Source organism: Kwoniella bestiolae, chromosome 1 (assembly GCF_000512585.2).
Source record: "Kwoniella bestiolae CBS 10118 chromosome 1, complete sequence".
Classification (NCBI taxonomy): domain Eukaryota; kingdom Fungi; phylum Basidiomycota; class Tremellomycetes; order Tremellales; family Cryptococcaceae; genus Kwoniella; species Kwoniella bestiolae.
In genome coordinates, this window is record NC_089241.1 from 8,078,498 (window position 1) to 8,092,895 (window position 14,398).

Genomic DNA, 14,398 nt, shown 5'->3' on the forward strand with positions numbered 1-14,398 from the left:
TGATTGCGTAACAAGGTGTTAGACTGACATGGACATCACAGGTACAGGTGAAAAAGATTGAGACATATGGAACTGACACTTGGCTGTAGTACAATATACAGATATATATAATTACGTATGTAGTAATTTGCTGTAAGCCTCATTACGGTCCCTCCGACAGCTTCTCCTGGTGGTAGAACGTGAAACATCAAGGGGTTGAAACGATGACTGAGATGTGAATGGACCCATGCCCACATACGCTTATCCCTCCATGACTGAATGCTTCGCGACCGATCATCTGGCATGAAACGAACTCACCCAGGTTGAAACTGAATTGAATGCTCGATTTGACGCTTTCAGCAACAACAGTCTGAGGAACAGTAAGTAATTAATGGTTTCATCTTTGATGTACCGTACCCTCACTCATCAGACGATATCTGTGCCGTTTCAGTCCAGACTGACTTGCGATCTTGTGCTCAGTACTGTTTGATCATGAGACAAGCTGCAATCGATGGAGAATGTTATGCAGAAATGATGCATATATAACATCGAAGAAATTTATAATGCTTTATTTTACTCTTTCTTTCCAAGTTTACCATGCGAAAATTGGAATCAATCCAAACCGATCCGATAAACTCAAACAAAACAAAAGAAATGACGAAGTACGATACAAATCAAGAATGTCCCTCCCTATCTAACTTATCAATCAGGAACGAAACACCTCTTTCTACCAATGAGCGAAGACACCCTTTCCTCTCCTCTTCATCGACTGCTCATTCACGTTCTTCTTATTCTGCGAGTGAACCACCCTTCTCTCTCCCTTTCGATCCCGTCGAATAGACGCAGAACCACTGTCGAACCTCTTGGCGTTCTGTGGTCTAGTGGCAGCCTGAGCCCTGAAGACAGAGTAGGTGTTGTTGATGGTTCCTCCGCAGGATTGGTTGGCGTCACCCGAACATTTGGTGGAACAGCTGGAAGCGGGCGCGGAAGTCAATCCGTCAAGTGTGTTGGAACATCCACAGGTGTTTCCTCCAGAGAGACCAGAGTAGGTGTAGTAGTTTGCGTTACACCAGATCTGACACATAGAAGGAGTGAGGTTATCGTGGCCCGTCATGGTCGCAGAGGAGAAGACGGTGTTCCCGCCTGTCCAACAGCCCAGAGCAGTTCCAGTGGGGATAGCAGCGCTGGACGAGGTGGTGGAGGACGATCGGATCACAGTGGTGGAAGTAGCTGTCACCGCTGATGAAGCTGGGGCTTTGCTGGTAGAAGAGGAAGCAGCAGCCGTGGAGGTGGTGGAGGAAGAAGCGGGTGCGGCTGAGCTTGCCTTGGAGCTGGAGCTTGAGCTTGGAACGGTCACACTCGAAGTGGCAGGGGCAGTCACGGCAGAGGTGATAGGTGCAGTGGAAGTTACGCTGACCGTACCGTCAGTTGCGATCGCGCCACCACCGGGGATCGAGGCTTTAGAGCTGGAAGCGCTGGAGCTCGAGCTGGCGGGTCGAGAAGAGCTGCTAGAAGCTGGAGCAGCGGCGACTGAGGAGGAAGCGGCTTTGGAGACGGAACTGCTGCTTGACGCGGCAGCTGCGCTGGACGAGGCGGCTCTTGATGAAGATGCTGAAGAGGAGGCAGCAGCTGATGAGGACGAGGCCGATCGAGAAACCGAGACGCTCGATGCGGAGGCGGAGGCGGAGGCCGAAGCAGAAGCCGATCGGGATACTGAGCCAGAGACCGATCCAGTGGCACTTGCTGAAGCGGAGACAGACACCGAGGCGGTAGTGTTGGGTGATGAGGCTCCGGCGATAGCGTAGAGCGACATCTTACCACCGGCACCACAAGCTTCGGTAGGAGCACCGGGACACTTGCTAGTACATTGAGAGTCGGGCAACAACGCTACGGCGGGTTTGCTGGTACCGCAGTAACATTGTGTACCAGCCTCAGTACCGTAGTTGTTGTATCCAGCTGCGACACAGATCTTTCGACAGGCGTCACTGGACATACCACCGTTGGTGATCGAGTAGTTGGGCAGGACTCGGGGATTACCGTCGTTGACACATCCTACGTAATTCGCTGGGAACCCTGCGGGGGTGTTGGACCCTGCACCAGTGGTATCGTAGATTGACCAAGCGGAGGAGAAGGTGGCACCACAAGTCTCAGTGGTGTTACCTTGACAAGGGGCGTTACATGATGCGGGAGCAGCGGCAGCACCGTAAGTGGCACTGTTACCACAGACACAGGTGTTTCCGTTGGTCGTACCAGCAATGGAGAATCCGGCACTTCTACATGTCCTTCGACAGAGCGAGGCAGTCATGTATCCACCAGAGTATGACAATGCGGGTGTCTGACCGAATGTACCTTGCGAGTAACATCCCTTGAGACCCTCGACAGTCGCTACGGTCGTGGTGGCGTTCAAGGTCGAGTAGACCGAAAGGATGTTTCCACTACCACAGATACCGACTTTACCAGCACACTGTTGTGAACAGCCGCTCTCGGCCACTCGGTATCCTCCAGAGGTGGGATCGAGTTTGGCGGCACAGTAACATTGACTTGCGTATTCGGAACCGGCGAAAGCGTATCCGAGCGCTTTACAGTTGGAGATACACAGATCGTTGGTCATACTGGACGAGGAGAAGTAGTATGATGGTAACATTCTGGTTGAACCTTCTCGGAAACAACCTACATATCCAGTAGAGTTGGAAGTGACCACGAAATCAGCAGACTTGATACCGGTGTTGGCCAATTCGTATGTAGCGATCGTAGTTGCGGTACCACAGTTCTGAGTCGAGTTACCGGTACATGGGTTGTTACATGATGCAGAGGTGGTGACGAGGGTAGGAGCGACGCTGGAACATTTACATTGGTTTCCGTTTCTGATACCGGCGTAGGCTGAACCTCTGGCGTAACACCATTGATTACATGAATCAACGGACATCCAATCACTAACGTAAGAGTTACCGTTGAAAGTGGAGTCATCGGTGAAACAACCGAGGTAACCTCTGATGCCATTGCTGGCGACAGCACCGGTAGCGTTGTACAGATCCATGTAACCGGACGCACCACAGGTTTCGTTGTTGTTACCTGCACACTTGACGTTACAAGACGAAGTAGGAGCTTTGGCGCCATTGGCGATCTTGTTACCACAGAAACATTGGTTTCCAGCTTCGGTACCGGCGTATTGGTATCCCTGGTTGGCACAGGCTACTCGACAAGCCTTGGCAGAAAGAGGGTTGGCAGTGTAGGAGTAATCTTGCAATGTTCTGGCATTACCGGCATCGGTCCAACATGATACCCATCCGTCAGGCTTGTTGATGGTCACCGTTACTTCGGAGGTGTTGTACACGGCGGCTTGAGTTTGACCACCACAGTATTCGGTGCTGTTACCACCACATTTGTAGTATTGACATGAACTTGCTGGGTATTTCTGAGTGGCACCGGCCCAAGAGTTACCACATCCACAGTACTTTGAAAGGTAGACCGAAGCGAGACCATAGCCGAATTCACTACATGTGGTTCGACATTTCTCGATGGTCATACCGTTATCGTAGTAGGTGTAACCGGTGAGACCTCTGTTGGAGTTCTCGTAACATGTGATGTAATCGGCAGCGGATTGACCAGGCATGATGGGAGCCATCGTCGAGTTGTCGAGGGCATATGCTTCGAGCAGACCACCAGCGCCACAGGTCTCGGACGAGTTACCGGAACAGACCTTGTTACAGTACATGCCGGACACGTATTGAGTGGTGGTAGGGACGTTGTTACCACATCGACATTGGTTTCCGTTCTCTACACCGGCGTACGAGTATCCCAGTTCCATACAGGTTTGCTTACAGATCTCGACGGACATTGGGTTGACAGTGTAAGAGTAGTAGTTTTGGAAGGCAATGTTGGAGCCAGAATCTTGGAAACAACCGAGGTAACCAGCAGGTTTACTAGCTTTGACAGAGGCGACCGTGGTGTTGGCTCCGGCGGTGGTATAAAGATCCATAGCGTTGGTACCACCACAGACAGCCGTCGAGTTACCGGAACAAGGAGTCGAACACTGACTGACAGGGAGTCGTTGGGTGATCTGAGGCGAGTTACCACAGTAACAGGTCTTACCAGTCTCGACACCAGCGTAGGAGTAACCAAGCTCGGAACAACCGTTGATACAGGTTTGAGGAGTGATGGTGCCGGTCCAATAATTGTTGGTCAAAGCGAGTCGACCACTGAGATCTTGGTAACAACCTTGCCATCCAGGTGGGTGGTAGACTGATGATTTCTCGATACTGGCATCGGTAATGTTGTAGACTGAAGATCGGTAGTAGTCACCACACTTCTGAGTCGAGTTACCGGTACAGCCGACAGTACAGTATGAGGAGGGTACGAGAGATCCGGTACCGAATCGCCACTCGTTACCGCAATAACACCATTTAGCAGAGGTGGTTAAAGCCCAGTTGGTCTTGAGGTTGTGACAGGCAGCAATACAAGTTTCGGTGGTCATGGAGCCAGATTGGAAGTTGTAAGTGGAAGCACCGATAAGACCTTGAGAAGTTGTACCGGGGTTGTTGTAACAACCGACGTATTGGGTACCATCGGCGAGAGTGGTCGAGTTCTGGGTGGTCCCATTGGCAGCATACCAGATATTGAAGATATAGTTACCACCACATTGCTGGGCACTGTTACCGGGACAAGGGGTAGAGCACATTCCGGGGAAATAACTTGCAGAGGGTCGAATGGCGTTACCACAAACACAGTTCCAAGCACCGACTTGACCGGTACCAGCGTATTGGTAGCCGGCAGAGAGACAGGATGCTTGACAAGATTCAACCGTCATGGACGCATCGGTATAGGACACACCACCGGTGAGGGCAGTAATTTCCTTAAGACAGGCGATGTTGTGCCATCCGGGGGTGGTGGGAAGTTTGAACAGCTGGGTGTCCGCGGCAGAGGCAACGTATGCACCGTCTTGGCCAGTCATACCGGAGATGTCAAGACCAGCGATGGCTGGGTTACAGCCAGGCTTGTCACCAGTGCCCCAAGTGGGGTTACAGCCGGGGAGTCGAGGAATAGGAACGTTGTCCAAGTTTCCGAAAGGTTCTTGTAATTCTCCTCGCTCGGGTTTACAGGCTTTGGCAGCGGCATCGTTCATGGTGGGAGCCAGAACGGGACATTCACCCATTTGCCTGACACAAACAAATCAGCTGATAACACCTTCTTCGGGAACCGAACGACGGGAACACTTACATTGAGTGGTAGACACCGACACATGTACCGTTAGCGTTAAGAGCTCTTCTCAGGAGGTCTTGGTCCCAACCTTCAACGAAATCACCGTGAACACCATAACCAGTGGTATCGCCGTTTGCCCAGGCAAGTTTACCAGCAAGAGCTTGACCAGGGTTGTAGTTGGAGGTGGACCAAGTGTACTCAAGTTGAATGGCGGGGAGACGAATAGGGTGAGACCATGGACAAGAACCAGATCGAACACCGTTGTCGGGCCAGGTCATGTGAGAACCATCAGTCTTGTAAAGATTGACACCATCCCAACATGGTGGGAAGAACAGCTCGGTCTTCATACCCCATGGACAGTCTCGGTTGAAGTTGAAACTGTTACCAAGGAGAGAGCCAGAGAAATCTTGGTTGATCTGACATGTGAAGACGGCCACATTGGTGGGTGACTTGTTCATGGGGTTACCAGTCAATATTCGAAGACCCTTGGGGAATGGGCTGACATTCTGATACTGCGAGTTTCGAGACAAGAAGTAGTAGAATCGGACAAGAGCTGGGACAGGAACGTATTTGTTGCTGTCGGAGTCGATAACATAAAGGTCTGGAGTGGAGAAAGGTCAGTAGAGGTTCCATCCGAGTAGACGTCCTTCACTCACTAGGCATCCAATAGTTCGACTTATCAGCTTGTTGTCTAAGCGATGAACATGAAGCGGCGGAGTAGTAGTCCGAGTTATAGAACGCAGCCATTCTAGAACCACCAATGATCTTGTGCATATGCGTCGATTGCTGGTTAGGTGAGACGATAGGATCTATCTCCTCGTTGGCGAGGATATAGATGTAATCTAAATGCCAGGCATCATCTTGTGCTTGCACGAAGACTGCCGAAGCGAGAAAGGCGAGGAGGTAGACGAATCGAGAGAACATCTTGAAGAGTGTACCTTTACTAATCGTCAGCTACAGATGGGGAAGGAAGTCGGATGAAGGGAATCACTCACTCGTGTAAACCCCTTCGCTTCAATCTTATTATTATATAGGAATGTTAATATATGTGTGTTGATAAGGGAACGTGATCTTGAAGTAGGTTATAAGCTGAATTGACCAATCCTGGATATCGAGGTCGACAATTGTTTTCGACAATGAGATCCGAGTACTTGGTTGAAGTGTAAAAGTGGGCGTTTTTAGTGGCGAAGAAGACTACCAGAACCAGTCTATATAGTCTTGAATCTGATCGGCGAGGTTTCAACGATCAACCTCGATTGTAGAGAACCACCAGTGGTTTCCGTTTTCCGTTTACTGGATTTCTTCCGATCGGCAAGAATAGCCAAGGACTCAATTGGTGTGGGAGTTGAAGGAGCGACGAGACCAAGTAAGATGAGGAGAGAAAAACCAACGATGAGAGACAATAGACAATAGACAAAATAGACAAAAGAATGGATAAAAAAAGAAACCGGAGCAAGCTTGAATGAAGAAAGTTAGACTGTCTTAACTGTTTGCGGCGACAAAAGTCGTGTAAGACACCAACCGATCGACAGGTCCGAAATGCCTCGTACAGTAAGCTCTTTCGGATCAAGGGCAAATTCCACTTGCCTCTCGTAAAAACGCGACGCCACCTGTCTAAGAGGTCCTCGCTGTTTCGCTGTGCCCTGGGTCTTGACCCTAGGAATTACTTCACCGTTACTCTGGCTCCTTCAAACCTTCATACATGTGCTTGACTTCTCAGCACAAGTTACTCATCTTCAACAAAGTGCGGTACCGTACCATGACTCCATCAATTCGAGAACTTGCTCGCATCACAATTGAAGTGTGAGACACTTTAGCGTACTTCCAGTAAGCTGATGTTACTCCAATCTGATTCATTTGTGTTGAACGTTACCGGGCAAATGGGTTGCCGGGGGATGATCGTTTAGTCGAGTCTCACATAGCCAAGGAATGTTTGGTAAATCGCTGCAAACCGCCATGGAATTGAAAAAGATCTGCTCGAGTAAGTTGGAAAAGCCACCCGCATCAGGAAAATCCTGTTCTGATCATCCTCGCGAAGGGTTGAAGCAGGTTTACGAAAAGAGAATCAGGATAAACCTTAAATAGAGATGGTTGACGTTATGACGCGTTGTGGTTCCTGGCAAGATAGCAGAGACGCCTTTTACACGTGCAGTGAGACAAATCCGACTGGAAGATAGGGTTCATTTTAAAGATGTAAACAAAGCTCATCTACTTTACGGTGTATGGGCTGCATCGGTTTCGACGCCCAGATTGATTCCAATTAAAAATGCAGGGTCCAGCATCTGAGACAAGTGGCTTGTAAATGATCAACGCCACCGCATATGGACCTTCTAGAAAACCAAGGCCCGGCATCAAGATAATGTCAACAAACGATATCTCATCCATCTCTGGGACCATCCGAGCGACGGAACACCGAGAGCATCCGAGTCCTCTGGAGTAATTATAGAACCACATAATAGCCTTGCGTTATGCCGGGGACCTAGCTTCGCAGCGTGATGATAAGCTTCAGCGAGGTCTCAAGGATGAGCAACTGAATTCACGATCTTCACTGAATGGTCGAGATGAATCGAAGCGCTGTAGGATCGGAGTAACTGTGATACATGATACATCGAATCAGCTTGGAAGTGGCTCGATCGAACTTTCAGCCATCCAATCTGCATTCGTCACCACATTACCTAAGACGATCTTGGTGGCAATGAGAGCAGAGCGGCAGCCACCACTTATTTAGGATGTCAGATCCTATATGTATCTATCTGAAAAAATCGCTTACTGCCTTTGGCCACGGATTAATTACATCTGATTCCGCCAGCGGCAAGGCTTTTCAAATGGAAGCCTGAAGAAGACTTCCATCATGAAGCCCTTGGCACTCTTCTTCTGGCTTGGTGTAGATCCTCTCCGTTGCCACCACTTACACAGTCTTTAGTGGCAAAGAAGCATAAAACCGAATAATCGGTACCAGCTTCCATACCTCTGTCGGACGTAACTACTTGTCATCAGGTGAGGAAGCGCCTGCTTGGCCTCTCCGGTGCTGATGCTTCTTGCCCCTTATTCTCCCATTTGAGGAGATCCGAACTAGTCAGTGCTCAAGAGAAAGGTGAAACAGAGGTGACTATGCAGACTTTCGGACGGAACCAAAATCCTCTTGGCGTTCGAGCCAAGGCATCAGTTGTAACCGTACACGGTAATCTGAGACGATGTAGATTGGTATGTATTTCTGCCATACTTCGTCCGAAGGTATACAGCAATACCCACCGTGTCTTTCGATGCAACCGTTGAGCAAAGACGTCTCGGTCACCAAAGATGGAGGTATCTACTGATGTCACTCGTCAGAGGCTGAATCACGCCTCAGCAACCAGTTAAAGTGGCAATCTGTAAACCCAAAGGATGTCTACCTTCCTTATCGCTGTTCATGTGGTCTTGCCCAAGAAAGTCTTATGAACAGTGTCCATCTCATTAATGTTCGGAATATTGGGTATGTACCTATGTATTACTGTGTGTTCACATCAAATATATGAAAATTCTATATGACATATGAAAAATGACTCAACCTCCAAGTGACTGAACTACCCTTCCTTCTTTCCCCTCCGCCTCCTCCGCTCCAAAAAACTGTTCTAACGCCTTTGCCATTTGAGGAATCGTGCGGCGAGCAGTAAGCGATTGAACACATTACATCCTCTGTGTGTGCACGTCTTGAGCTTTTGGGGTTCCGCATAGCGTCTGTGTATCCACATTACCTTGAATAACCATATATGTATATCCATTAAGATGCATGGCACCACAAACAGTACTGATGCGATGGATCGGATTTTCACGCAGTAAATTGCCAAACCCAGCTGGAGAACGCGCGCCAATCATTTTTGGAGAACGCGTCTACTTATGGTATATGTTTTTCCCAAAACAAGCTGGTGAACGCGCGCATTTCAATCGAAGTTGGTGAACGCGCTGCTTCAAGGCATTCTTCTCCACCCCCTCATTCTTCCGAATGATGCATATACATGAATGAGCTGTCAGATTCTCGGAGGGGATCCTTGATGACTTGCGTTGATGCATATGAGAATGTCCGTGGGTCAGTCGGCACCAGGAAGACTGATTGACATGAGTTGACGACGATTATATCCTCATGTCGATATTGACTATCAAATATTTTTGTTCTCTGCCACACATCGATGATACTTTGAATGCATATTTCAAATACAACTTTCTTCTCCAACGATTTAAAGGTCCTCCACCAATCAACAGCGTCAATATCCTCTCGATTGATACTGTTACACCAAAGATATGAACTGGGGAATGTACACAATGAGAAAATCCCACTATGTTTCTAGCACTTCTCGTGAAGCAGATCCGCTCATTTGATCCTAGGAGCGACCGACACAAATAACGCTACCAATCTCCTCAAGTCTCTTTCGGGATCCCAACTAGTGAATTTGGAAGGTAATCCCATTTTGAGCGAAAGCAAGTGTTCCTTGGATGCTGGTCGGTTCTCATCGGCGTTTGGGGCCTCCTTTCGATTCAAGTATTCAGTGATGTTCTTAGCTTTAGCAGCGTCGAAAACATGTTTTCTTTGACTTCGGAAAATGATGGCACTTAATGATTGAGGTGCAGCTTGACAATCTTTAGGAAGAGCTGCTCTGAGTATTTGTCGCCAAGCTTCAAAGTCGAATCTTACTGGCAGCATCACGTTTTCACCTGACCCTAAGACCGCATCAACAACTTTGACCATTCTAGTGGCGTCTTTAGCAGAAATGAGAGTTTGATATCGTAATGAATCGACGATGTTTACGTTCAAACCACCTAAGTGTTTTATGGAGGTACGTGTGAGAACGATGAAGACATGTTCGACGATGTGAAGAGCACCTTCCGGGACGAGCGTCTCTCCGCCGCAATCGACTATCAATTCCATTGACCAGCTCTGAAAGGCAGTACCTATGGGCAGAAAGTCAACCTTAAACCAACAGGGGCATGTATACATGCATGTCACTTACGTTTCTCCTCCGCCTCTACTCTACGATTCACTATTTGATGTTTATGAGCGTTGAGGCGAGCATGAAGACCTTGCGTCATGCCGATATAACAAGGAGTTGCCTATATGGTATTTCAGTGAGGATATTCGTCTCGCAACAGTATAGAAACTCACGTGTGCAGGATATCTCGCTTCTGTATAATCCTTCATCTTCCTATTGACTTTTTTTTTGTTCATGACTGGCCATACAGGCCTGAAGCAGTATATCCCGGCTCCGTTGGGCTTGTTCTTGACATCGTGAGGGCCCAAAGTCAATAAAGCTCTATAATCCCACATGTCCTCTCCGGCTCGTAGACTGTGGTTTCCGTCAGCTTGGTACACTGTTATTCAACTTCACTCACGCAGAGAAGAATACGTCTAAATGTGGATTTGTGTGGTAAGCTTGATACAATACCACAAACATTCGCTCGCACTCGTAGATTCTCGGGCCATCGAAGAATACATTTACCAGGTCCAAGAAGGTATCGGGTAAGGCTGAGTGATATTCGTGGGATTTACATAGGTAGCCAGAGGAGTTTATTCTATAATCTCAATTAACATAAGCTCGTTCGATCGATTTATAGGACACACTCACGTATACATGTGGGTTCGACCCCTAATTCCATACTTTTTCAATGACTCCCTTATTACCTCTCCGTACTTTCCCACAAACTATCATGATTCTCGTCAGCAGATCCACTTTAAATCCTGAGAAGCACCTACCTTTTCAATCTCACGTCCCTCTGCATTCTCCAAAATTTCATCGCAATACCACAGAAATCTCTCCTCACTCGATTTTGATGATACCTTGCCCTTTTTCCTCTCAATCTCTTGTCCCTCCTCTTCTTCTATAATTCTCTTGTTGATCTCCTCTTGGTCTTCTTCTTCCTGAATCTCTTTATCAACCTCTGGTACAAATTCCTTCGAAGTATCTTCTCCTGGTGCTGACACAAGCTCAATTCGTGATTTATCGTTCTCTTGAGACTGCATTGATCATGAGCATACTAACAACAACCTCTTTGGTGTAGCACTCACATCAAGGTAGAACTGTTTCAAACCCTCTGAAACTTCTTTCATATCGTAGCTCTCTTTCGGTTGCTGGTGGATGTTCGAATCAGTTGAGCTGACGTCATAGAATGACACTACCACTCACGCAGAATCCTTGAGCTCTTAAAAAGAGCTTTTCCACCTCAGTGGGTTGGTCCCATCGTGCCCAACTGGGTGGTTCAGGCTATGCAAGTCATCAGTCAGTGAGATTAGGATGATTAGATAACAAGATATAGAAGTAACAGGTCGAAGGCTTACCACTTCCGTAACCTGAATCAAGTCATCCTCTAATGGCTCCGGATACATCCCCTTCAACATACTATCGTAAGGCATTTTGACAGGCTGTTGATAGTCGTATGACTAGATTTTTCTGATACAAGAGAGATAATTTGTATGACTGTGATGAGATGAGAAGAGGACTACAGATACGAAAAGAATGATAACAAAATGATGAATGACAATGTTGTTGTCAGCTGTGTGTGTGTGAGCCGCACGCACCTCGGAGACTTTGGAGATTTTGTAGAGCCTTGTTTGATTACCGCTTGGCAAGATGATGTGGTACCTCACTCCAGTCGCATCTCAGTCATTCATGCTTTTCGCACTGTCTTCGATCCCCTCTCATGTCTCTTCAGGTGTATCTACATTCCGCTTGGACAGATCATCGGAGTACGAGGATTGTTGAGACGTGAATATAGCCGTCCAAGGTGCTTGATCGGATACGTCTGCTAATTGGGTCGCATGCCGACCACATTTCGGACTCTCTGTCAAATAGACATACATGATGAATAATAACATATTTGGAAATCGGGTCTTTAATGCTACTTCGTCAATGGAAAACGATCTTCCTGACTAACTCAGGGTGATACCCCGTACTACAGTACGCCCAACCGTAATCACCATGACGTTCTTACAGATAATAATACTATACAGTATTTCATCATTATCCTCCGAGCTGACACTAGTGTTGGATTTTTTTTCTATTCTGATTTTAACTTCGTGAATGTTCGTGAATCGTAAGATGGGAGACTGTGCTTGATTTGTGAACGGAAAAGGAGCGATTACCTCTTGTAGAAGTAGTTCTGCAGGTTCGGGGAAGGGAGAACACGAATTCTGTTAATGATATGCTACAGGTAACACAGATTCAATATGGTACGTACCATCGAGGTAAGTGTAACATTCCCTTTACCCTTCTCCGGTTTAGAGTTTCTTTTGATTTTTTTGGCTATGAATGGAACGCACAACCAGATTAGCGTGAGCTGACGTATCCAACGGCGACAGATTTTGATCTCACCTGAATCACTAAATTCAGCTGGAACGTGTTCGAGGTTCCTCTTCTGCACATTGCCGGCTTGCGGAGGCCCAACTAAAGTCATTAGGAACACAGTGTCATCTCACGCCTTGGATCACACCCGAGGGATGAGACTCACCATTGGCATCTTTGCTCTGCAGAACCTGACCCTCTGTGGCACCCGACACAGCTCTATCATCAACGTCCATATCTCTATGAGTGTTGTGGGCTGCACCAGTTTCACCGACTTCAGCCTGCTTCTGTTCTTCAGAAATATGTTCATCCTTCTCGTCTCCGATATCCTTCACACGTTTCGTATCAGACGTAGCAGAATGCTCTAAATCTTCTTTAGCTACCGATTTGAATGGGGAATTGTCGTCTTGTATATGGTCTATGACATATGATATGCATTTTCTAGTATGCAACTCGGTGAAATCGAGGAGTCCGTTTCCACTTAATATCAGGTCTCGATGTCGACTGGCATATGGTGATTTAGGACTACCTGTACAGAAAGCCTAGGCTTGTCAGCGGCGTTCTGCTATAGCCCACACTCACCTGCTTCATACAGGTGATCACTCGATTCATAGCAGTGGGATTTGCATTCCAATCAAGTACTACCCGAAACCTGCGTCGCGTGGTTCGATTACTGGAGTAAACCTCGAAATCTTTGATGACAGCCTTCATATCTTGATTACAGTAATCTTTTCGAGCAGGTGATAGTGCCTTGAAGGCTTCCGAGAGTTTCCATACTCCGTACATGTACTGTTCAGTGGTGCAGCCGTCAGCCAGACTTCTGTAAATCAGTGCTTTTATCATGTTTGACGAAGGTCACTTACGTATGATTCAGGCAACAAAGGCTTGTTGGTCATATAGCCTATTTCATTTGATTTCCCACCTCCCCATGTCCACAACAGTTCCGGTAACTCATCTATTCCATTTCTAATCGCCTCTTGAGCGAACTCATCTATTCTTCGGGCGAATTCTATAACTGAACAAGCAGCTAGAACGGAAATGTATCGATCGGCGGCTCGATCCAACTTACACTGAGGGTATTTGAGGAGTGCTGGCTTCAAATGAGGATATTTGCTGATTTCACAATCTATTTCTCCTTTTTCATCGAAGAATGGTGATTCTCGCTTATCGACATACAGATCGTAACCCTTACCGAATTCGTTGTGATGTCTCGGTTTGATATTATGCTTCAGGAATACGGTTTGACAGATTCTTCCCAAGTCGATAATAGTATCAATGTCGGCAGCGATGAAAGAGGCACATAGATTTAGATGACCGAGCAATGCTTTATTATATGGTCGCATAATGATCAGACCTGGTCGGACGAGGTGTGTGGTAGCCTTGAGCGAAGTGATATGTATGTGGGTGAAAACCGAGAAGTCGTTGAACTAACCAAAGAGCCGTCTTGGGAAGATCGGACTCCAAGAAGGGATCAGATGGGTGTGTAAGAATTGAAGAACGGATGAATGGATGAATGGATGAATGGATGAATGGATGATTGATGAGCTGATATCAGCAAAAAGAGAATTGAAGATGCGAAAGCTAGATTAGTTCTCAGTTGTTAAAGTCAGTCGCGGAGCAATGTAATGTTCTTCTGACTCTACGTGTGTGCGTGGATCATCCGTGGGGAGAGTCCACTCGACCGTATAACCATTTGCCACCCAACATACTATATGTACAGTATAATAGCATCCTCGTGGTTCGCTTCAACTGAAAGATCCATTCAGCTCTCTTCTCGGCATTGAATCATTATAAGCATTCAATATCTGGTCTAGTCGTCTATCCTATTGTCACCCCAATACTATACAATACGGTTCCCCTAAGCCTTCCATCACGCAGAGAGCTGCTCGGTATGAATTTTACTGATAACC

At 47.3% G+C, this 14,398-nt stretch overlaps 3 protein-coding genes across 3 annotated transcripts; all 3 read right to left on the reverse strand.

Annotated features, from left to right (window-relative positions):
* Positions 1-706: 706 nt before the first annotated feature.
* Positions 707-6,102, reverse strand: I302_103023 (uncharacterized protein; the record flags this gene model as incomplete). Its single annotated transcript, XM_019188392.1, has 3 exons — positions 707-5,135; positions 5,197-5,779; positions 5,835-6,102. 3 exons carry the CDS (start codon positions 6,100-6,102, stop codon positions 707-709), a joined length of 5,280 nt encoding a protein of 1,759 aa, XP_019051270.1.
* Positions 6,103-9,526: 3,424 nt separating this feature from the next.
* On the reverse strand, positions 9,527-11,560 carry I302_103024 (uncharacterized protein; the record flags this gene model as incomplete). The annotated part of the gene is made up of 9 exons (XM_019188393.1): positions 9,527-10,104; positions 10,164-10,263; positions 10,316-10,496; positions 10,543-10,722; positions 10,776-10,852; positions 10,904-11,164; positions 11,216-11,278; positions 11,334-11,411; positions 11,486-11,560. The coding sequence occupies 9 exons, from the start codon at positions 11,558-11,560 to the stop codon at positions 9,527-9,529; spliced, it is 1,593 nt and encodes a 530-aa protein (XP_019051271.1).
* A 725-nt stretch (positions 11,561-12,285) lies between these two features.
* On the reverse strand, positions 12,286-13,831 carry I302_103025 (uncharacterized protein; the record flags this gene model as incomplete). The annotated part of the gene is made up of 6 exons (XM_065869602.1): positions 12,286-12,306; positions 12,385-12,449; positions 12,519-12,590; positions 12,655-13,017; positions 13,082-13,277; positions 13,352-13,831. The coding sequence occupies 6 exons, from the start codon at positions 13,829-13,831 to the stop codon at positions 12,286-12,288; spliced, it is 1,197 nt and encodes a 398-aa protein (XP_065725674.1).
* Between the last annotated feature and the right edge of the window lie 567 nt (positions 13,832-14,398).